This window comes from Hylobates moloch, unplaced genomic scaffold (assembly GCF_009828535.3).
Source record: "Hylobates moloch isolate HMO894 unplaced genomic scaffold, HMol_V3 SCAFFOLD_22, whole genome shotgun sequence".
Lineage (NCBI taxonomy): Eukaryota > Metazoa > Chordata > Mammalia > Primates > Hylobatidae > Hylobates > Hylobates moloch.
This window is the reverse complement of record NW_026652297.1, coordinates 7,537,276-7,560,726: the sequence shown is the minus strand read 5'-3', so window position 1 is coordinate 7,560,726 and position 23,451 is coordinate 7,537,276. Positions and strand designations below refer to the sequence as shown.

At 34.7% G+C, this 23,451-nt stretch overlaps 1 protein-coding gene across 4 annotated transcripts in view; it reads left to right on the top strand.

Annotated features, from left to right (window-relative positions):
• U2SURP (U2 snRNP associated SURP domain containing) overlaps positions 1 to 23,451 on the top strand; it is a 57,333-nt gene that overhangs the window by 2,556 nt on the left and 31,326 nt on the right. For 2 of the 4 annotated variants that reach the window (XM_032144358.2, XM_058433321.1), the window contains exons 2-14: positions 6,677 to 6,721; positions 8,080 to 8,211; positions 10,159 to 10,257; positions 12,176 to 12,290; positions 12,751 to 12,884; positions 15,876 to 15,943; positions 16,497 to 16,591; positions 17,238 to 17,273; positions 17,361 to 17,443; positions 18,402 to 18,567; positions 18,758 to 18,969; positions 19,879 to 19,922; positions 23,061 to 23,165. In XM_032144358.2, the coding sequence (XP_032000249.1) occupies positions 6,677 to 6,721; positions 8,080 to 8,211; positions 10,159 to 10,257; positions 12,176 to 12,290; positions 12,751 to 12,884; positions 15,876 to 15,943; positions 16,497 to 16,591; positions 17,238 to 17,273; positions 17,361 to 17,443; positions 18,402 to 18,567; positions 18,758 to 18,969; positions 19,879 to 19,922; positions 23,061 to 23,165 (1,334 nt within the window). Of the gene's footprint in view, positions 1 to 6,676; positions 6,722 to 8,079; positions 8,212 to 10,158; positions 10,258 to 12,175; positions 12,291 to 12,750; positions 12,885 to 15,875; positions 15,944 to 16,496; positions 16,592 to 17,237; positions 17,274 to 17,360; positions 17,444 to 18,401; positions 18,568 to 18,757; positions 18,970 to 19,878; positions 19,923 to 23,060; positions 23,166 to 23,451 lie in introns of those variants that run through there. The other 2 variants (XM_032144359.2, XM_058433322.1) reach the window with 2 other exon arrangements.

Below are 23,451 nucleotides of genomic sequence, written 5' to 3'. Positions count from 1 at the left end.
TGAACAGATACTTCTGTTTCATGATTCGTCGTTTTCTTTGGCAGTTACATTCCCATTAATATGGATAGGGATGCTTATTTCTAGACATTGGGAAAATGTTAATTTTAAAATGTACAATATGGCAAAATTATTAACATTTCTTAATTATAAAAAGATTAAATTAGATAACCTCTACAGGTCTTCTAGTTGGTTTTTTTTTGTTTTGTTTTGTTTTGTTTTTGAGTGGGAGTCTTGCCTTGTTACCCAGGCTGGAGTGCAGTGGTGCAATCTCAGCTCACGGCAACCTCTGCCTCCTGGATTCAAGCAATTCTTCTGCCTCAGCCTCCCGAGTAGCTGGGACTACAGGCGCCTGGCCAATTTTTGTATTTTTAGTAGAGATGGGGTTTCATCTGTTGGCCAGGCTGGTCTGGAACTCTTGACCTTGTGATCCCCCCGCCTCAGCCTCCCAAAGTGTGGGGATTACAGGCATGAGCCACCGTGCCTGGCTTCTAGTTTTAAAATAATACTTTATGTATGTGTACTTGAATGACTTACCTTTATTCATAATTGTCCCTAATGAAGAGACCCCTATGCACTTTACTTTTCTGTGTAATTTTGTTGTGCTTTGCATTTTAGATCCTGGCAGATGTAGACATTTAACAAATGTTCTAGAAATGAGCTAAAATTTTCCTGTGCATTTGTTTGTTTATCACTAGTCTAAAATATTGCGTGATTGGGGAGGGGTGTTGATGTTATGTTGTAGCTTTGATTTTGAGAGGAGAGAGAGCAAGCCTGTAATTGTTTACTTATAAAATTTTTAAACGTATTTCCTTAGAATTTAATTTATAAAAAATTACTATTTTTGACTCTCATTTGTTTGCTTACTCAGCAAAATTAGGATATGAAGAAAATGTAGTATTTTCTTTCCTTCTGCAATCTCCTGTGCTGGTAATATTGCTAATGTAATGGAATTGTGTGCCCTGCTATTTCACTCTGTGACTATGGCTTTTTTTTTTTTTTTCTTTTTTGCCATATCGCCAAAAATTGAGTTAGGTGAATGGATAAAACAGAAAATACTACAGGCTTCCTTGTACATCCAGTGCTGAATTGCTTTGGGAACTGTTTTGACTGACTGCCTTTGCTGATTAACAAAAAGTATCACTTTTAAGAAATAAGTGAAATGAGGACCTGTTCAAGGCTTGTGAACCTTAGGCATTTATTACTGCCAGTTTTTTTGTGGTATCTGAAAGTTTATGAAGAAGTCCAAACAAAATACAAACCTTGAGAATTAGGCTTTTAAACCGTTTGCCAATTTTAAACTGAATCTTTATTATGGTTTATGGTTGTAACCTTATCTTAAAATGTAAGGTAGTTTTTTTGGTAGAAGGTTTTGTTTTGGTCTGGAAGGTAGAACTGGACTTCCTTCCATTTTCTCGATTGATACTTTTTCAAAACTTTAACCTGCAGCACTGGTGCTAGAATATGCCTATTGGTATGGTTTTAAAAATAATTCCTATCTTTCTGGATTGAATTGTTTTCTGAAAGTCCAGTTTTTATTTTCACTTTTTGTTTTTTATTTCTGAAGCTTTGTTTTCCTTGGAAAGTAAACCCGAGAAAGATACCCATTTGCCTTACTGGGTATCATTGAGAGAAGAGCTTATTTAGTATGCAAGTTGAAGGTATCTACCCCTCTACCCTCCACCCTTTTTTACAAGGAGCCATCATTTTTGGAATAAAAAGAAAAACTTGCTACAAGATATTAAAATCAAAAATAGTAATATTACAAACTATTTGCCTCATTCTAGTATAGATAGTTTTAACATTTTATTGCACATCAGCTGTAGGCTGGATATTTTGCTGAAATAACATTTTTGAAAGGAAGATACATTTGTCAGTAGCACTTGAGGCTAACCCTAGTATTAGACATCTATTCCCCGAGTTAAGTTTTTTCACAAGGCCCTTCCTCAGTTTAGATAAGCTATAGGTTATTCAGAGTGTACTTACAACTTTTCATGTAGTATTGGTAATGTTTTGAATAATTTAAAAAATCATCTTAGGTTTGTTATTTAACCTTATTTATATAGTGCTTGTATTAATGATTTTGTGAATTTTTTTTTTAAAGATGGATACCTTGATTTCGCTTGGATAGTGGTTATTAAGCTAGGTAGCTGTTGTTAATGAGTGGACAGCATAATATGTTGATAGTGTGGAGTGTAATTTTGTTTGGTGGTAGGTACTTGTTCTGACAAGTCAAGTATATTGAGACTCTGTCGCTTGCCAGATCTTGTGCTTGATGTTGAGTTAGAAAATGTTAAATAAGAATGTACCCATTTTTAGCGGCCAGGCACAGTGGCTCCCGCCTGCAATCCCAGCACTTTGGGAGGCCAAGGCGGGTGGATCACCTGAGGTCAGGAGTTCAAGACCAGCCTGACCAACATGGAGAAACCCCATCTCCGCTGAAAATACAAAATTAGCTTGGCTTGGTGGCACATGCCTGTAATCCCAGCTACTCAGGAGGCTGAGGCAGGAGAATCGCTTGAACCTGGGAGGCGGAGGTTGCAGAGAGCTGAGATCACGCCATTGCACTCCAGCCTGGGCAAAAAGAGCGAAACTCCGTCTCAAAAAAAAGAATGTATCCATTTTTGAGGAGCATGCTGTCTAGTAGAAGAGAGTCAGCACAGTACAATTAAGGTATTGTTATGCTTCCTATAGGAGAGATTGTTAAACTTGTGGAGATGAAAGTTGCTGCTCTTAGAGGGTGAGAGGAGAAACTTGGGAGATTAGGAGACAGATACAAGAATGGAGAGCTCACTAGGCAGAATGGTGGTGTTGGAGGAATGTTGCTGTGGATAGCTTGCTAATTTGGAAACTCAGATGTGGGGCTTTCACTTGAAGTAAAATTGGAGCAGCCAGAAGAAAATTAGTTTTGTTCTCAGCCAGCAAACTATAGGGCAATAGGTAATGTAGTTGGCTTCACTTTTATGCCCTTAGCAGCCATCAGAATGATCTTTTTTCCTTTTGGATTTTCTTGCTGTCCCTCCCTACATTTGTACTGTCTGCTTTCTCTGCCCTAAGATAAATTTCTCTTGTGTATGCTACTTTATTGTATCAAACTTCCCTTAGTCTACCTTTTCATTTCTTGCTTCTGTGTCTTTTTTGTTTTCTTTTCTTTTTTTTTTTTTCCAGAGACAGGGGTTCTTGCTATGTTGCCCAGGCTGGTCTTGAACGCCTGGCCTCGAGCAGTCGTCCCACCTCAGCCTCCCTAGTAGCTGAGATTACAGGCATGAGCCACTCCCTCCAGCAGCTTTTGGGTCCTTTCAAGAGATTTTTTTTTTTTTTTTTTTTTTGAGACGGAGTCTCGCTCTGTCGCCCAGACCGGACTGCAGTAGTGCTATCTTGGCTCACTGCAAGCTCCACCTCCCGGGTTCACACCATTCTCCTGCCTCAGCCTCCCCAGTAGCAGGGACTACAGGCGCCCGCCACTGCGCCCGGCCAATTTTTTGTATTTTTAGTAGAGACGGGGTTTCACTGTGTTAGCCAGGACGGTCTCGATCTCCTGACCTCGGGATCCACCCGCCTTGGCCTCCCAAAGTGCTGGGATTACAGGCGTGAGCGACCGTGCCTGGCTGACTTCAAGAGATCTTTAGGCATCATTGGTTTGTGTTCTTCAGTTAAAAATAAAAAGCCAAACTCAAGACAAATAATACAGTTCAGTTCCAGGTTAGGAAGAGGGAGAAGCTCAGCTTCTGGAGTAGTGCTATATTTACTGTTTACCTTGACTGTTATCTTTAGAAGTTGATTATTCTTTTAAAAATTGTGTTAACTACTGTTTGAACTGTTCGTAAGCCTCAAAAAGTTCCGTGCTGAATGCTATGTAGCTGTAGGTATGTATCAGCGGAAAATGTCTGGTTCGCAGTAAATGTGATTAGTGACATCTTAAGCTAACTGAAATCAGCTGGTGCATTGTGCTACACCATGCTGTTACTGCTCTATTTGCAAATTTATCTGTTTGAAAGCTGACAAAATTGTTACTTTTGAACTGATTATTTTTGTATTAGAGATTATTTAATTTGGTGAATGGTTATGCAAGTGAGATCCTTGAAGGTTATAGAGCTTCATCTTTTGATGACTTGGAGTCAGGGAAGAGTTAACTATACGGAAATAGGCAGAATGTCTAGGTTCTTGTATCTTTTGTTTTTAAATCCTAGAAATGATCATTTGGATGTGGTGGCATCAAAGACTAAAGAAAGGGTAGTGCTTTCTTAGTTATTCTTTTGGATGCTTATTCTTTCTGGGTGAACTTTGGAATTGTTTTGGCAATTCTCTTGCCCCCTTGCAAATATTTCCCTTTGGAATTTAGAGCTGTTGAATGAAATTGTATTAAATATGTAAAGAAATTTAGGTGTCATTGACATTATCTTAATATTGAATTTTCCCATCCAGTAATATGAATCTTTTGAAATGGTGGCTTGAGTAACTGGATTTTTCCTGAAGTTTTTGTTTTCTTCACAAGGGTTATATACATTTCTTAAATTGGTTTCTAGATGTTTTTATATTTTTTGTTGCTTTTATGATTAGGATGTTTTTGTTGCTTAGCAGGTTAATACTGGTGTATTGGAAAGCAGTTGACTTTTTTTTTGTTATTGTTGTTTGTTTTTGAGACAGAGTCTCTGTCGCCCAGGCTGTAGTGCAATGGCGCGATCTCAGCTCACTGCAAGCTCTGCCTCCCGGGTTCACACCATTCTCCTGCCTCAGCGAGTAGCTGGGACTACAGGTGCCTGGCTAATTTTTGCATTTTTAGTAGAGACGAGGTTTCACCAGGTTTGGCCAGGATGGTCTCCATCTCTTGATCCACCCGCCTCGGCCTCCCAAAGTGCTCGGATTACAGGCGTGAGCCACTGCGCCTGGCCCAGGCAGTTGATTTTTTTCAGTCCCTTCAGCCTCTTACCTGAACTTGTTTTTCTTTTGTAAGAGTAGTTATTTATTCTTTTGGATTTTTAAATTTCTAGATATTTGTAAATTGATGCATTTCAAGGTATGTTTCAGAGTGTGTTTCATAGTTAATAAATACTAAAAATTTTCTTCTTTTATACCATCTTGATGTTTAAGAAAGATTAGCTGCTAGAAGAAAATGAGGGTGGACACAAAAGTTGGGGACAGAAAAACCATGGACAGAAAGAGTGAGATGGGGCTGGGTGCGGTCGCTCATGTCTGTAATCCTAGCACTTTTCAGAGGCTGAGGTGGGCAGATCACCTGAGGTCAGGAGTTCGAGACCAGCCTGGCCAACGTGGTAAAACCCCGTCTCTACTAAAAATACAAAAATTAGCCAGGCATGGTGGCGCGTGCCCGTACTCCCAGCTACCCAGGAGGCTGAGGGAGGAGAATTACTGGAACCCGGGAGGCGGAGGCCTGCAGTGAGCCGAGGTCGCGCCACTGTACTCCAGCCTGGGAGACAGCGTGAGACTCTTTCTCAAGGAAAAAAAAAAAGAAGAATGAAAGAAAGAATGAGATGGGAGGGGTCCCAGTGCTTGGTTGTCCTGTTGTCCTGGGCTGATTTTTGCCTATGCTAATGCGCAATACAGTGGAATTCAGAGGAGTAAATTGATTCAGTGTAAAAATCTTGCCATCTGTTTTTAGCCTTATGTTTGGACAATGTAAATAAAACAATATGGATCTTTGCTCTTTTTTAAATAACATATGAATCTTCAGTTTTCTCTCAAACTAATATTTTATCTTGTACTTTATGACATCTGGACTGGGAGTTGGGGTCAGGTGAGATATTTGTGATCTCAATATTTTTTATTTCATTTGAACACAACACTTAAATATATAAATAAAAACAAGTAAAATTTCACTACCATATACCCTCAAAAATAAAAACAGCTCAGTGACAGTTATATTTTGGATCCCCAAGTAAAAATTCTTGGAGAATCTTTGTTTCAGAAAGATAGCATACATTATTTAGTTAATAGTCCTACAGCTTGTCATCTTTGTCTTTACATGTGTAGTGACAACAAATTATTGCATACCATGTATAATCTGACAGGTAGATCACTTAAGAAAAGTTGAAGTTTTAACAGTTGACGTCACTGGAAGATATTATATGAACTCTTTCTCATGCCACCAAGCAGCCTGTGACATGCTATAGAATCATCTCCCTTAAAACGAGTTGTAAATGGTGCCTTATTGGGGATTTGATAATATTTTCTTGAACTTTCTGCAGAATTTGTACCTTTTAATAGACAGCAAGGATTTATATGTGGATTTCTTTATGTGGCTTTGGGTGGTTAGAGAAAGGAAGAGAGTTCTTATGCTGTGGACCAAGAAGTTGCTGGGCAGTGTTTTGGCAGTAAACGGTGCATCTATGATTAGGAAGAGGTTTTGCATAAAACTTCTGTGTAAAAATGGTGGTTAGGTTTCCAGTGTATACTATAAAGAGGTAATTCTGCCTCATATATATCCCACTAGTGTTTATTATATTTTTGGAAATATGCAGGCTGAATTTTAAAGAAATGACTTACACATTTACTTTGTATCACAATCTTTTCATAAGTCAGAGACTGCCTTTGCTCAGTTTTATTAGCTGAGGAGAAATTGCTAGAAGTTAGGAGACTCTAAGTTTGTATAACACGAAAGACATGTTTTGTTAGTATAAGACATTTTTAAATTATTGACTTCTATTTTTAATACTTGTAGACGAGATCATCAGATGTTCATTCATCTGGATCTTCTGATGCACATGTGAGTATAGAAGGCAATCTTTGTCTTTTTTCCTTTAAAATTTAATTTATCCTCATATGTATCCCTACATCAATGATTTTACTTGACAAGTAAATACAATTATATTGTATGTGCTTTTTTCTTTTACTCTTTTTTTCTAGGTGCCTTTCTTTTTTTTTTTTATGTTCTACTTGCATAACTTAGCCCTCTCAAGCCGTGTTAGAAACCTAGTATGTGTATTTCCTTATGATTTTTATTGTGTAAAAATCTGTACATACATACGTATCTATACTTATACTTTGACTATGGATTGCATTATACACATACCTTTCTCACTGCGCAAAACATATGTTGGAAATCCCTGCAGGTAAACTGTTACAGCTCTAATCTGTTCTTTCTTAAGGCATCATAATGTTCTGTGGTGGGGAGGTGCAGTTGTTTGTTATTTCTTTGTTGATAGGCATGTATTTTTTGTTTAAAGCTTTCAAGTAACATTTTGGATAGATAATACTGCAATAAGTATTTTTTTTATATATGTTATTACAGCAGTGTTCAAAGTGTAGTCTGAAGACCCCTGGGAGTCACTGAGGATCTCTGAGAAGGGTCTGTGAATTCAAAACTATTTTGTAATAATACTAAGGCATTATTTATGCCTTTTTCACCATTTTGGCATTCGCACTAATGCATATGTAGCTGGAGGTGCAAAAGCATTCAGTGGGTAAACTGTTGGCACTTCAGCACAGATCAAGGCAGTGACACCAGAATATACTTGCAGTCATTATATTCTTCCCCACCAGGCACAATAATTTCACTTAAGAAACTAGCATAATTAGAAATAATTTTTACTGCTTGATGAAGCAGTAAAAGTTACTATTTTACTACTTCATCAAGCAGTAAAAATTACTATTGTCTTCATCTTTTGTATAGTTTGTCTTAATATTCTGCATGATAAGATAAGAAGTATGTATAACACTTATGCTTACCAAAATGTGATGTTTGTTTGAGTTGAGAAATGAAACTAGCTGCTTTTTTCATGAAACACCAGTTTTACTTGGGAGTGACTGACAGGCAAACTATGGTGAATCAGACTTGGGGATTTTGGCAGACATTTTCTTGACAATGAAGATAATGAACCTGTTACTTCAAGGAAAACAACTGTTACCGATATAAAATTCAAGCTTGTGAGTTAGAGTTATTGAAAACTTTCCCTGTTCTTAAGAACTTTTTTGATGAAATCAATGGGGATATTAAGGGATGTGATATTTTGATAATGTACAATGAAATTTGTCAATATCTGGCATGGCTTATTCCTAGTTTTCAGTGCTGTATATGTATGTATGTGTGGTTTGTTTTTTTCTCTTGTTTTACTTTTCCTGAAGATGGATGCATCTGGACCCTCAGATGGTGATATGCCAAGTCGGACACGACCTAAGAGCCCAAGAAAACATAATTATAGGAATGAAAGTGCCCGTGAAAGCCTTTGTGATTCTCCTCATCAGAATCTCTCAAGAGTGAGTATAGATAAGATAAGGTAAAGATAAGAAAGGATAGTTAATGATTTTAATCTTTGATTGAATTTAGTGGTCGAATATTTGGTTTTGTATGTGTTTCATCTTATTCTATTTGAAAATAGCATTCTTTTTGTATTTGGGATAACAGTAAACTCGTTTATGTAAGGACATCTTGTTAGCTCAAATGTGAGATATTTCATTTTAGAGTTTTAAATTTTATTCAAAAAACAAAGTAGTATTTGGATTTAAAATGGTTGATTTGTCAAGTTTATCTTTTCCCCACTTAAACATTTATTGAATCAAGTGCGAAATACCAGTTACTGGAAATGTACAGATCATTGAAACACTATTCTTGTTCCCAGAGAGCTTATAGTCTCACTCTGGAAGCAAACAGGAGCAGGTGCTATTCACTCTAATGATGCAGTGCCCAGGGTAATACAGGAACACAGAGAAGAAGCTTCTTCACTTTTAGATCTGTAAAGTGCTCTCAGGTTCTTTTAGACTTTTATTCTATGTCAAGTAATATTTTCTTGTGGTTAAATTTGTAACACAACACAGTCATCACCAGCCAGTATTAACCACTGATAACAAATTATTTTTCTTGTTTAATATTTCTAGGCATAAATATATTTTTACTTTGCCTAGATTTATTTTATAAGAACCTGTTTTAAAATATCCTGTTTTTAGTTATAAATTTTTTTCATTTCTGCAAGAATTCTGTGAACAAACTTTTAAATGATTGCTTATATTGCTTATTTGAATAAATACTCCATAGTTTCCTTAGCCGCATCCCTCTTGGGTATCTGAATTTAGCTCTTAGGGTATAAATAAAATTTGAGCATGGTAATTTTTCCTTGGGTTTCATTTAATTCATATATAATTTTGCCACTTGTTTAAACTTTTGAAGTTGAAACCAAAGAGACTGAATGATGGCAAAACAATTTCTATTTTGAGAAAATTTATTTTGAATCCTCTCCTGAAACCCAATATTGACTTTTAGGTTATAAACTGCTTTATTTTTCTCAAAGGGATTTTAATATAACTTTAAAATAGCAGCAGTGTTACTCTTCTATTCTGCATCTCCCAAAGGCAAGCCTATTTAATGACTAGGGAATTTAAAGTCTTAATTTTGTAATTGGTTAGCTTCTCATTTTAGTAGGAGAGAGAGAAATCTTCAGATTTCAGTATTTTAGGTTGTATTTAATAAACATTTCCTACCTTTTAAGTTTATAAATCAAATGAGTTACTGATTGAACAAAAAGGTCTACAGTCAATATATTCAGACTATATTTCAGAAGGAAGTTGCTTCTAAGTTACATAAATGAAGACTTCATTAAAATAGTGTTTTCTTATATTTAAAATTGACATAGTTTTACTTGAGCTGAAACTTTAAATATTGTAGGTGATATTTTAATCCCAGCAAAGAATGAAATTATGTTCATAAATATCAGTATTATTGATGAATGAGGTAATTTACCAAATTATAAAAAAGAAGTGATTTATAATATGTAAAATGAGGGTTGTAGATGGTAAATTCCTGCCCTGGGACCATGGAAATGTTTGCCTCCCTTTGCCTACTTGAGGATCTGTTTTTTGTCATTGCAACTTTTCCCCAGAAACATCTGTACTTTCCCTCCTCAGATGCTTTTATTCTTGTTCTAAGCATTAGTGTCTGTCTCTTCTATTTTTACCTTTTTTTTTTTTTTTAACATGACTTCTGCATGTTTTTGACCTTGAGCTATTGAATGAAGACATTCTTTGGTGAATACTTAACATCAGAGTCAAGTAAGATAGGCACCTGATGGGTAGAGTAGCCCCAGCTTTTCTTTACAATGAAATTTAAAAAAACGGCGATCTGTTCTGAAGACTTAGTTATCAGTTGATGTGTATTAAAGTTTTAGATAGCATTAAGAATGTATATGTAAAGGTATGCTTTTTATTTCTTAGCCTCTTCTGGAAAACAAACTTAAAGCATTCAGTATTGGAAAAATGAGTACAGCTAAGCGAACTTTAAGTAAAAAGGAACAGGAAGAATTAAAGAAAAAGGTAATGTCGAAAATGTATTTTGAATTATCCTTGGAAATGAATGTGTCTAAGGGGTTAGTAAATGTATTAGAGGAATGTTTCCCGAAGATTCTTAACCTCTAGGATATTCTAAGCTCCGCCTCTGAGTCAAATCTGTAATACAACAAATATTCCTAGGAGCTGAGCTTCTATCCTTGTTCCCTCACCCTGTTTCTTTTTCCTTTGTTATAGTTTTGGCTATTTTCTGATGTATTCTTTTTGTATAAATAAAGTGTGTGTGTGTGTATACACGTCGTACCCATTCCCCTTAGATTAGTGATAGCATGCTTTATACAGTACACTTTTTTCCAACTTGCTTTTTTAACTTAACATTGTATCTCAGAAATTACCTCAAGTACATAGAAGTACTCCTTATTCTTTTGCTATGGCTGTGTAGATATGCAATCATTTATTCAACTAAAATTCTATTTATGTTTTGGGCATTTATGTTTCGTTCTTTTGCCATTGCAAGTAATGCTGTTACGGATAATGTTATGCATATGTTTGGTTTTTTTTGCTAGTGTTATCTTTGGGATATATTCTTACAGGTGAGATTTGGGATATATTCTTGTAAGTGAGATTACTGGGTTGAATGATAAATGCATAAATGTAGTTTTTCTATATTTGTCATTGTCAAATTGCTCTCTGTAGGGGCAGTGACATGTTACACCCCTGTCAGTAGTATATGAATGAATGTTTCCCCATAGCACTGCCAGTAGAGGACTTTTGCCAATCTCCTACATGAAAAATGGTATCTCAGTGTAGTTTTACATTTGAATTTCTCAATTCAACTTATAGAAAAAAATTGTTTAGATATGAGCAGACAGTTCATATTGAGTTATATTGAGATACAACACACAAGTAAAGTTTAACAGTTTTTCTTGTGTTTGTTTCTGTGAACTGTCCGCTCATATCTAAACAATCTTTTTCTATAAGTTATATTAACACTTTGTTATACAAGGTACAACTTTTTTTCTCACTTTGTTGATTGTCTTTTTATTTTGCTGCTGGTGTTTTTCTCCATGCAGAAACTATTGTTGTACAATCAGATTTATCAGTCTTTCCCTGTGATTTCTGGTTTTTCAGTTTTTTCCATTACCAGCTTATAAAGGAATTTCCTCATGTTTTCCTCTACTACTGTATGGTTTCGTTTTTAGGAATATTAAATCAGATTATTTTGTAGTTTATTCTGGTATGTGGTGTCAAGAATAGATTCATTTTTGTCTTTTTTCAAATAATTATTCAGTTATCCTAGTGTCATTTATTGAAAAGTATATCTATTTCCCATTGATTTGAGATGCTCTTTTTATTGAACACTAAATTTCCGCATGTTGTTCGATTTTATTCTGTATTTTCTGTTATGTTCCATTGGCCTTTCTTCAGTTCATACATGTTTGGGGACATTTAGAATAATTGAAAATATCAAGATTCTTCTGAGCTTTCCTTATATCACGATTCTTCTGAGCTTTCCTTAATGCTACTTGTCAGTAGATATTGCTGCTTCAACTTCTAATACTCATGTTTTTGGTGATTTGAAAAATATTCACTGAATTAAATCATCATGCCTTGGAAACTTGGTAAACATTACTAGCAAAATATGTTTTCATATAGTCAGTTGTCATACAATTTGATGCTTGAGTTGTCTCCAGACAAATTTACTAATTAATCTATACTTAGGGGTTCTTTTCTAGTTCTGCAAATTGCCGGTAGAGGAGCAAAGCCTCTCTTGGTTTCATTAATTAATATTTGATATCTACTAAAGATTAGATGTTATTACTTGTTAGGACTGCTTAACCTGGGAAGGGAGGGTTTTCGTCCATATTATTCCTTAATGAATTTAGCCCTGTGTACATTAACAATTTTTGTATTGTGTAATATTAATATTTTCATGTATATTTAGGAGGATGAAAAGGCAGCTGCTGAGATTTATGAGGAGTTTCTTGCTGCTTTTGAAGGAAGTGATGGTAATAAAGTGAAAACATTTGTGCGAGGTGGTGTTGTTAATGCAGCTAAAGGTAAGTTTATAAAGTATAACTGCTAATAAAGCATAAGTGTATTACAGTTTTTGAGCAAACCCTGTCTTGGTTAAATGACTGCAGGTAGATAATTATGGAAGGAAGTTTGGTTGCTTTTGAATTTTACATTTTCTATCAGCACCCTCTAGTGGTTATATTAATTAGCAAAAGAAATGGCCAAGTGTCAGTTAATGAGATGCTGAAGACAGATAGCTTTTAAACATATTTAGTCCCTTTCAAGACAGCAGAGCACTTGTCACAAATTTTAATATGTGTCATAGTTTTGCTATGAAATGATTAAATTAGCATTATTGGGTGATATTTGAATTTAATTTCATATTTGTTAATAGTGATACATCTTACTACAAAAGCATCTTACTAATTTTTACTTGTTTTTAAATAAAAAAGTAAAGAAAAATGTTGCGAAATTAGTTTTGAAACTTAGTATTTTAAATTTCAGAAGAACATGAAACAGATGAAAAAAGAGGTAAAATCTATAAGCCATCTTCAAGATTTGCAGATCAAAAAAATCCTCCAAATCAGTCTTCCAATGAAAGACCACCATCTCTTCTTGTGATAGAAACCAAAAAACCTGTAAGTCATACTTAAGTAATTGACCATTTATGTTCAGAGATGACACTGCCAGTGATACTTCCACTGTAAGCAAGACTTTGGCTTTTTTTTCATTTTTGGTGGGGGCAGGGGTGGTAGATGTTAAGTTTTGATGCTTTCTAACCCAGTAATTTACTTAGATGAGAGATAATGAATTGGGACACATAGATGATATTCTTTTTATGCTTTTTGAGCAGTGAACATTTGCTATTTATGCTCATAATACATTGCAAGTCAAAATTGACTATATTTGACTTGCAATGGGGTTGTCTTTTTAAGCATTTCTGAACTGAGGTATTTAAATTATTAGTATGTGTAGTGTATATTTCCCAGAACATTTTTGGAACATTTTGGGAATTACTGTCAGAATTAGTGACACTTAAAATATTCTCAGTGTTAGAAAAAATTTTTTTTTCTTTGAGGGTTTAGTTTTTATGGGAGATGGTAGACAGATGTGGATCATGTCATTTGGAACCAAATGTGGTGAATAAATATGATTGCATTGAATAGTAAGCCTGTTTTTTTTTTTGTGTGTGGCTTAAAAAATATCTCTAAAAGCAATGCAAAAAAAAAAAAAAACCCAGCTTTATTGAGATATAATTCACATACAATACAATAAAATTTACCTTTTTTTTTTTTTTTGGAGACAGTCTCACTGTTGCCCAGGCGGCTAGAGTGCAGTAGTGTGATTACGGCTCCTGCAGCCTCAACCTCCTAGGCTCAGGTGGTCCTCCTACCTCAGCCTCCTGAGTAGCTGGGACTACAGGCAATGTAGTCCCATGCCCAGCTAATTTTTTGGTATTTTTTTGTGAAAATGGGGTTTTGTCATTTTGCCTAGGCTGGTCTCGAACTCCTGGACTCAAGCAATTTGCCCGCTTTGGCCTCCCAAAGTGCTGGGATTACAGACGTCTGGCTAAAATTTATCCTTTTAAAGTATACAGTTGACTAGGTGCAGTGGCTTATGCCTGTAATCCTAGCACTTTGGGAAGCTGAGGCTGGAGGATTGCTTGAGCCCAGGAGTTTGAGACCAGCCTGGGCGACATAGCAAGACTCCATCTTCACCAAAAAAAAAAAAAATTATTTAAATAAAGTGTACAGTTGAGTGGTTTTAAGTATATTGAAAGTTGTGCAACAATCACCACTCTAATTTCAGAATATTTTTATCACCCTAGAAAGAAATCCCTACCCATTATCAGTCACTCCCATTTTTTTTTTTTTCTATTAACTTCAGTCCCTGACAACCTACTAATCTACTTTCTGTCTCTTGATTGTCTATTCTGGACATTTTTTATGGATGGTATTATATAACATGTGGTCTTTTGTATCTGGCTTCATTACTTAGCATAATGCTTCAAGGTTCATCTTTGTTGTGGCATGAATCAGTACTTCATTCCTTTTTGTGGTTGAATAATACTCCATTTTATGGACATACCGTATGTTGTTTATCCATGCATTACTTAGTAGATGGACATTTGGATTGTTTCCACTTTTCTGCTGTTAAAAATAATGCTGCTGTAAACATTCACGTGTGGGCTTTTTTTGTGTGAACTTACGTTTTCAGTTCTCTTGGATACATGTATATACACACACCAAGAAGTGGAATTGCTGGGTCACATGGTAACTATGTTTAGCCTTTTGAGAAACTGCCAGTTTTTCCAAAGTGGTTGTATCACTTTACAGTCCTACCAGTAATGTATGAGGGTTCCAGTTTTCTCACGTCGTACACTAACACTTTGAGACCAGCCTGACCAACATGGAGAAACCCCGTCTCTACTAAAAATACAAAATTAGCCAGGCATGGTGGTGCATGCCTGTAATCCCAGCTACTTGGGAGGCTGAGGCGGGAGAATCGTTTGAACTCGGGAGGCAGAGGTTGTGGTGAGCCAAGATCACGGCATCGCACTCCAGCCTGGGCAACAAGAGCGAAACTCCATCTCAAAAACAAACAAACAAACAAAACTGTTTTGTTTGAAAAGTTTATTTTAGTCATTTTAGTGTGTGTGAAGTTGTACTTCATTGTGGTTTTGATTTGCATGTACTTCATGATATTGAGCATCTTTTCATGTGTTTATTACTGTCCATTTATAAGTTTCTTTTGGAGAAATGTCTATTCAAATACTTGGCCTGCTTTTTAATTGGGTTATTTGTATTTTTGTTGTTGAATTGTAAGAGTATTTTACATCTTCTTGAGTCAAGGTTCTTATCGGCTATATGATTTGGAAATGTTTTCTGTTCTCTGGGTTGTCTTTGCACTTTCTTGATGGAAGCATGGAGGTTTTAAACTTTAATGGAGTCCAATTTATCAGTTTTTTTCTTTTGTTTATGCTTTTGGTGTCATATCTAAGAAACCATCACTTAATTCAAGATTATGAAGATTCATTCCTGTGGTTTTCTCCCAAAAGTTTTATAGTTTTAGCTCTTAGATTTATGTCCATGAACCATTTTGAGCTAATTTTTGTACATTTAGTATATGGTGTAAAGTAGAAGTCCAACTTCATTTTTCTGCATGTAGATATTCAGTTGTCCAAGCACCATTTGTTGAAAAGATTATTCTTCCCTATTAAATTATGTTGGCACTTCTAAAAGAAGGATTCCAAAAGTAGATTAAGAAGCAGTTTTAAAAGAGGATTCCAAGGATGTTACTTATTGTTCCAGTAACTCATGTCCTCCAAAGGTGATTTTTGAAGAGTGCGTATTTTTGGCAGTTACTTTCCATGGCAGTTCAGTTTTCATGTTCATTAATTTCCCTGACTACTGGTTGTCATTTTAATTGTTTAATTGTATTAATAATTTAATTGTTTGTTATTTTGAAGGAAGGGGAAGGGAGGTTCAATGATAAGAAAAGCATTCTTTCTAATTTAAATAATTAGAACATATAATTTGTACTGAAATGATGTAAAAAGGCTCTTATTATTGAATCATTAGTTTTGCTTATCCTTTTGTTTGAAGTATAACTTGTCATATCCTTTATAGCCACTTAAAAAAGGAGAGAAAGAAAAGAAAAAAAGCAATTTGGAGCTCTTCAAAGAAGAATTAAAGCAGTAAGTTTTATAGTGTGGAGAATAACTATCATAGGTGTATTGAGCTGATACATAAACAGATGCAAGTATAAAGAATATACTGTACCAGTTAGTTATTACTAACCAGTTTGCTATGAGATTTAGATATTATAATATTTGGTGGGCTATCTTTGAAAATAAATTAGCATTTAGTCCAGCACCTGGGTTGCTTGCATTATGAAGATTCAGTTCAATTGATTTATTTAATGTCCAGAGTCCTGTTTGCAGTGGAAACAGTATACTCACTGGGATGGGAGTGAGGGGCAGTCAGACTTAGCAAGAAACAAATTCAGTGGTTTTAGTGTTTAATTTCCTCTTCACCTTTAAAGTAGGCTTTGTGTTCCTTTGGTAGTATATCAGAAATTTGCTCATGGTTGTATTATAGCTGAGGAACCCTCTAATCTTGGTTATCAGTACCAGTATTTAATTACAGATATTTCTAGTTATTTGATGATAGTAATTTGATAAGCGCTATTCTGAAATGTGAATGAACGAATTTTGGCTCATTATAAGTGATTGTAAATATTTTCAACAGAATTCAAGAGGAACGTGATGAGAGACATAAAACGAAAGGCAGATTAAGTCGATTTGAACCTCCTCAGTCAGATTCTGATGGTCAGCGTCGTTCTAGTAAGTGGCATTTATTTTAATGTGTATGCTGGTGATTAATTACAGTAGTTCCCACCTTATCCATGGGTTACATTCCAAGGCTCACCAGTGGATGTCTGAAACTGTGGATATATACTATCCTTTTCCTTATACATTCATAGCTGTGGTAAACATTAATTTGTAAATTAGGCACAGTAAGAGATTAACAACAATAAGTAATAGAACAATTATAACAGTATACTGAAATAAAAGTTATGTGCAATCCCAATACTTTGGGAGGCTGAGGCAAGTGGATTACCTAAGGTCAGGAGTTCGAGACCAGCCTGGCCAACATGGTGAAACCCTGTCTGTACTAAAAATACAAAATTAGCCGGGCGTGGTGGTGCGTGCCTGTAATCCCAGCTACTCAGGAGGCTGAGGCAGAAGGATTGCTTGAACCTGGGAGGTGGAGGTTGCAGTGAGCCGAGATCGTGCCATTGCACTCCAGCCTGGGTGACAGAGCAAGAGTCTGTCTCAAAAAAAAAAAAAAAAGAGTTATGTGAATGTGGTCTCTTTTTGTCTCTCAGAAATACCTTACTGTAACAAACTGGGGGAAACAAAGGTGAGGGTAAGGGGAGACTACTATATTATAAAAACAGAATAATTGTTTTCTTTTCTCCCCTTTAAGTGGACGCGCCTTCAAGAAGAAATAGATCGTCTGGTGGTAATACAGTTTTTTGCTCTTTTAATCGATAAATTTTCCAAACTTTATATTTTGCAGGTTATAATTCTTTTTTTCTTTCTGCCCTAGTTCTTGATGATTACGCACCTGGCTCACATGATGTAGGAGATCCAAGCACTACTAATTTATACCTTGGAAACATTAATCCACAGGTAATATTAAGTAAGATGAATGTTGATTGATATGCTTTATGCTTTTGGAAGAAAGCCACTTTGTTAGTCAAAAAAAAAAAAAATCAAGATTCTGAAGCTGACAAATCTGATGGAATTGGATAGTCTTTAGAGTTGTCTTACTGGTATGGCCCAGGTTGTCTTGCCACATATTCTTGTTTCCTCTTTCAGTAACCAGATTGAACTCTGAATTTGAAGTGTTTTACTAGGTGCTGATTTTATTATTAAATCAGGGTGTGACCATTGATGAATAATATTATTTTGAGACTATCCACTTCTGATACATACTTGATTCCTTGTGGAGTCCCTTTTTCTTCTCATAGTAGTAAACTACTCTTTGTGGTTTGTCTTTTATATTTTAATTCTTTTCCTGCGTTGGTGCTGTTAATTATGTTATGGGGAATGTAGTAACGGTAGTATATAATATGCTATATTAAAAATTGTATTTTCCATATTTACTGTTACCTGTTTTCTCTGCATTTGATCACATGGGTAGTTGATTGTTAGAACAGATGATTAGATACTTTTTTCTTCATTGTCAATACATATTTCCTCTTTAATTTAAATGTACTAACCATGCCTGCTTGAAAAATATTACTAAATGCCTAAACAAACCATCACTATAAAATATCTTACTTAGATCCAGGACCTTAAAACAAAGGAAGATAAGGGAGTAAAAATGATTTTGATTTCTCCATCTACTGAACTTCCCCACCCTGGCATCTTAAATAAACCAGAATATTTTGAAATATTATAGTATGAAATGATTTATGAACGCCCCACATGGGATTTTAGTTGTATAGAGTTCCTGGTACTTAAATGTAAAATTGAAGCACGTTGCTATGTTGCTTTTTATTTTGTAAAAACTACTTTGTTTTCTGAAAATAATTTTTTCTTTTACCTTTTTTGCATAATAAAAATCTTTTACCCTTTTTAATAGATGAATGAAGAAATGCTGTGCCAAGAATTTGGAAGATTTGGACCGTTAGCCAGTGTGAAAATCATGTGGCCTAGAACTGATGAAGAAAGAGCCAGAGAAAGAAATTGTGGCTTTGTGGCCTTTATGAATAGAAGAGATGCTGAAAGAGCTTTAAAAAATTTGAATGGTAAGAACATTTTTATTATCCATTTATACAATTCAAATATTTCTTTGGTTTGGAAAAGTATTTATAAAAGCTAGGAAGGATTGGACCTGAAATGGAGAGGTTAAAATGAAAATTATTTCAACTCACCAGAAAGATTTTATTTGGAAACTTTTGAGAGTTAACAAAATGACCTTTCATTTCTTTCTTGTAGGAAAAATGATTATGTCTTTTGAAATGAAGTTAGGTTGGGGTAAAGCTGTACCTATTCCTCCACATCCAATATACATTCCGCCTTCTATGATGGAACATACGCTTCCCCCACCTCCATCCGGACTGCCTTTTAATGCGCAGCCTAGAGAGCGGTTAAAAAACCCTAATGCTCCTATGTTACCGCCACCTAAAAACAAAGAGGATTTTGAGAAGGTAATTTAAAAAATGGACATAAGGCCGCATCTAATTTGTAAATACTAAAGCTGTGGTAGTATTTCTTTTCAACAATTTTATAGAAAATGTGTGTGCAATTCTGTTTGGCAACTTTTAAAGAAATAAGTAGATGTGTTCCCTGCCTTAGCCCATGGAAACCCTATATTTGAAATACTAGGTCATATTTTTATTTGTGGCTACCATTCCTTTTTTGACCACTTGTTAAGTTTTTTTCCTTTGTCCAGTGTTGTATCCAGATTTGCTTAAGTGTAGTAACTAAATTTACTTTGTTTTGAGAAAGTGATACTTTGTATTTGGTTAAGTGACATTTCAATTAGAAAGACCTCCTAAGTAGTTATTGTTTGGATGGCAGCTAGGTCTGAGGTATTAGAATATTTGAGAAGATTTATGTGGTTTTTTAAAAATAATTAATCTAGTAAAAGCAAAGGGTGAGTATTTTCTTTTTAGTAAACAAAACCAACTTAATTTCAAGTTATAAGAATTTGTTGGTTCTATTATGAATTAATTACACTTAAAACGACAGGGCTGGTTTTAAAGGCTTGGGAACAAAATAGCGAACTGTATGGTCAGAGGCAAACAGTTAATTATTTCACAAATTAAAATCTTTATCTGATAATTCTCAGTGTAGTACCTATTTCAGTGCATTGATGTGCATTCTGGCAGGAATGTTCTGATTCTTTGCATTTGGTGAACATTTATTGTTCACTGAACACATCCATTTGCATTTATGTAATTGCTTAGTGTATAATGACTTCAAATGCAGTGATTGCCTGCAAAACTTGTGATTAGATATGTAGTATTTTCAATGCATATGTATATTTTTGCTTGTTACTTGTTAACAATACTCACATATTCTATGTTTATTATCTGATGTGACTTCATATACAGACTCTGTCGCAAGCCATAGTCAAAGTGGTTATCCCAACAGAAAGGTACATGTTTTTCTTTATTATTACTGATCTAAATATAGACAATATCCCCTTCTGAATTTAAAAAGAAATGGTGTTGAGGAAAAGGTAGTATCTTGACTGAGCAATGGTTCCTTCCCAGTACTTTTTGGGGGGGATGTGTGAAATTTAACTAACTTTTGTGTACTTTGCAATTTTATGTCAATATCTTCTTTTGTTTTTATTGTTATCACTGTAGGGAATGTTTATAGTTTGACTAGTTAGAATGTATTTATTAGCTCTGATTTGGAGTCAGACAACAGACTCGTCATGGGAAAATAGATGTTTTAAATGTATCATAAATTTCAGATAACATTACAGTTTGACCCAATCTGTTGTTATTTTTTTCTTGTTTTCTGAATTATCTGCATTTAATATATAACCTTGGTTTGAGTTCTCCTTACTGAAGGCATAGCTTTGTTTTTTGTTTTTTCAATTGATTTTAAGAAGAAATTCCTATTATTGTCATGAACACTGGACATACTAGAAACTTTCTTTTCATGATAACAAAGGTATTTGGAATTCTTTTATTTTCCTTTCTTCCTTTTTTTCTCTTTCAACACACTATTAAAGCAGAAGAATTCATGCTGTAGGTATGCTCTTGCTCAGTCAAGCTAAGCCTTTTCCCAAACACAGGAACACAACACTGGTTGAATAATAAATGAACACAAAAGAATACCAAATTCTCTTTGACATTGGCCTTGGTGAGCAACACCAGCTGAACTGTCTGCGGCAGCGGGGGACCAGGAAAACATCATGGGATGGATTGGGAAAGTATACAGTTTTTGACCAGACATTGGTACGATCGACTCCAATAAATGTGGTTTTATTATAACTGAGAGACAATTTTTTGTTTTTGTTTTTTTTTTTTTGGTTATTGTTGCCCAGAATAAGATAATTACCATTTTAAAATTAAATAATGCACTTTAAATATATCATCTTTTTGTACTACACTGTTTTATTCTAATAGAAAAGTCACCATTTTTAAAATAAACACAATCCTCAAGGAAGAAGAATGTGATTACAGTTCTTTAGTAATCTTGACATCGTTAATAACAATTAATTGTCAGATTTTGATTTTAAATAATCATGAAACATTTAAAAAATACTTATAAACTTTTAATTTTCTAAAAATAGATTTATCAGTTACAAGCCTATTTAAAACTATAGTGGGTTTTTCACCACTGATAAAAGCATTCACAGGATAGTATTTTTGTAGCATTCAAAAAAAGCACATATCTAGTGGTAGCTTTACATGTATGTGGCTCAACTTATTTCTAAACAAAATTTTGAGTGTGCGTTTTACCGAAAGTCTTCACTCACCATTAGGATGAGTCCTTTGTTTTTAAACTTGCTAAACAATTTTCCTCTATCTTAAATGCTAAAGTCAAGTTGCTTTTGACTTAATTCACACAAGTTTCTGGATGTATAACATTTGTCCACCTAGTAATTAGTCTTATACATACAATTTCCCTTAGCTTTATCAGTTTTTTTTTTTGGCTCCTATCAGTGGGGGAGTTTTGGAATTGAATCATAACTTTACATTATCTCCCTTCCTTCAAAATAATGTCATTAACCATATGAATGCTGAAGAATTGCATATTTGCAGAGCAATTACTCCTGTGAAAGAGAAATAATTTTTAAATCGAAAATTAAGCAATGTTTTTAGTTTTTTGTTTTGACAATTTGAAGTTGAATTAGTAGTTTTAAATGCATGATTTCCCCTTTGTAAAGATTTAAACTGTGATACAATTTTTTTACTTCCTTTAGGCTTAAATTTTTTTCACTATGTAGAGATTTCATTTTAAGTAGGTTTGTTCGAAAGCTATGAGAAAATAATTATAGTCACCATGAGATAGATTATTTTATTGTTCATGTACTCTGAAATAGGGCATTATAGAGCCACAAAAGTCTGTCTTGTTCTATAACTATATATTTATTTACATTCTAGCAGTTATATGAATGTAATTTGAGCTGGGAATGCTAAAGGTGTAATTTAGTGTGTGCCTTGTACCAAGAGCCAATATCCTTTTGCTGTTCCCGATTGTTATTTGCCAACTGTGTATGCTGGGGGACTGGTGAAATGAGAAATCAAAAGCAGCTTATAAATAAGCTGAGTCATTTTTGCCCGACACCATAATCAGTGTCCAAAATTGTGTTTGGAGTCTAATAAAATACCACATGATTTTAGGACCCAGCTTCAGATAAAGACTTCCTGTGAGTTCAGTCAATAAAATGACTGTACTAAAAAATTACTCACATATGTTTATTTTTGGTAAAATATTGGAAAATAATTGTTACAGAAAATGAGAAGGGCATCTCACTGTGTACCCCATTTTGCAATATTTTGGAAACAGTAGTACTCCATTCATTTAAGGCTTTGGCAACATAATTTCTTCATTGATTGATAGTGTACAGGTATATCAATCTCTTGTTTTGGAGGGAAAAAAGATAATATACAGGCAGAATTATCTATTTCATGAATTGTGAACTAGTTTGAAGTGTGGTCCAAAGGGATGTTGCCTCACTAAAGGTCAGATTTAATAAAAACTCCATCTGGTATGTGTACCAGAAAAACACAGGAGTTGGATGGATTTTTTATTAAATCAGGCCTTAAACTTGTTAAATAGTTTTGCATTTTTGTAAATTATAGTCATGGTTATAACATTTCAGTAGCACCACAAAAGTGCTTGGTTTAGGAATTTTTTTTTTAAACTGAGATAGCGTGTAAATTTCTAGATGGCTGTAATGACATGCAGGCTCTAAGTTACTGATTTTATATATCAATATTTGCAGCTTTCCAATTAGTTGTGATTTATAATTTAATGTTTTGCTTTTGGAAAATAAGTGACATTTAGAAAATTAAATATTACTATGAGGCTGTATTGTGGTTTCCTACCCTCCCTCACCTTTCCATCCCCTCCCACTTCCCTACTCCCACTGCCCCACACCCTCTTAATGCACAAGGCGTTAACATATGCTCCAGGTTACTTTTTTGGTATTAAATTCGGTGTTAGTCAGCAGAATAATCATTTTCTGCACAATTATAGTAACTTAGGTCAAGTGTAGTTTTATATAGTGGTAGGTCTGAATCCATTTTCTTTAACTGTGTTGTTGTTGTAGGAATTTGCTCGCCCTGATACATCGAATGATAGAGTTTGTTGTACGTGAAGGGCCAATGTTTGAAGCTATGATTATGAACAGAGAAATCAACAATCCTATGTTCAGGTGTGCATTTTTTAAAAATTGTGGTGAAATATATATAACATAAAATTTCCCGTTTTAACTCTTTTTAAGTATACAGGTTAGTGTCATTAAGTACATTCACATTGTTGCACAACCATCACCACCATCCATCTCCAGAACTTTTTTCATCTTCCAAAATGGAAATTCTTTACCTGTGTAACAGTAACTCCTCAGTCTTCTAGCCCCTTAGCCCTGGCAACTGCCATTCTACTTTCTGTCTCTTAGTAATTTCATTACTCAAGGTAAACTCACATGGGTATAATCATAC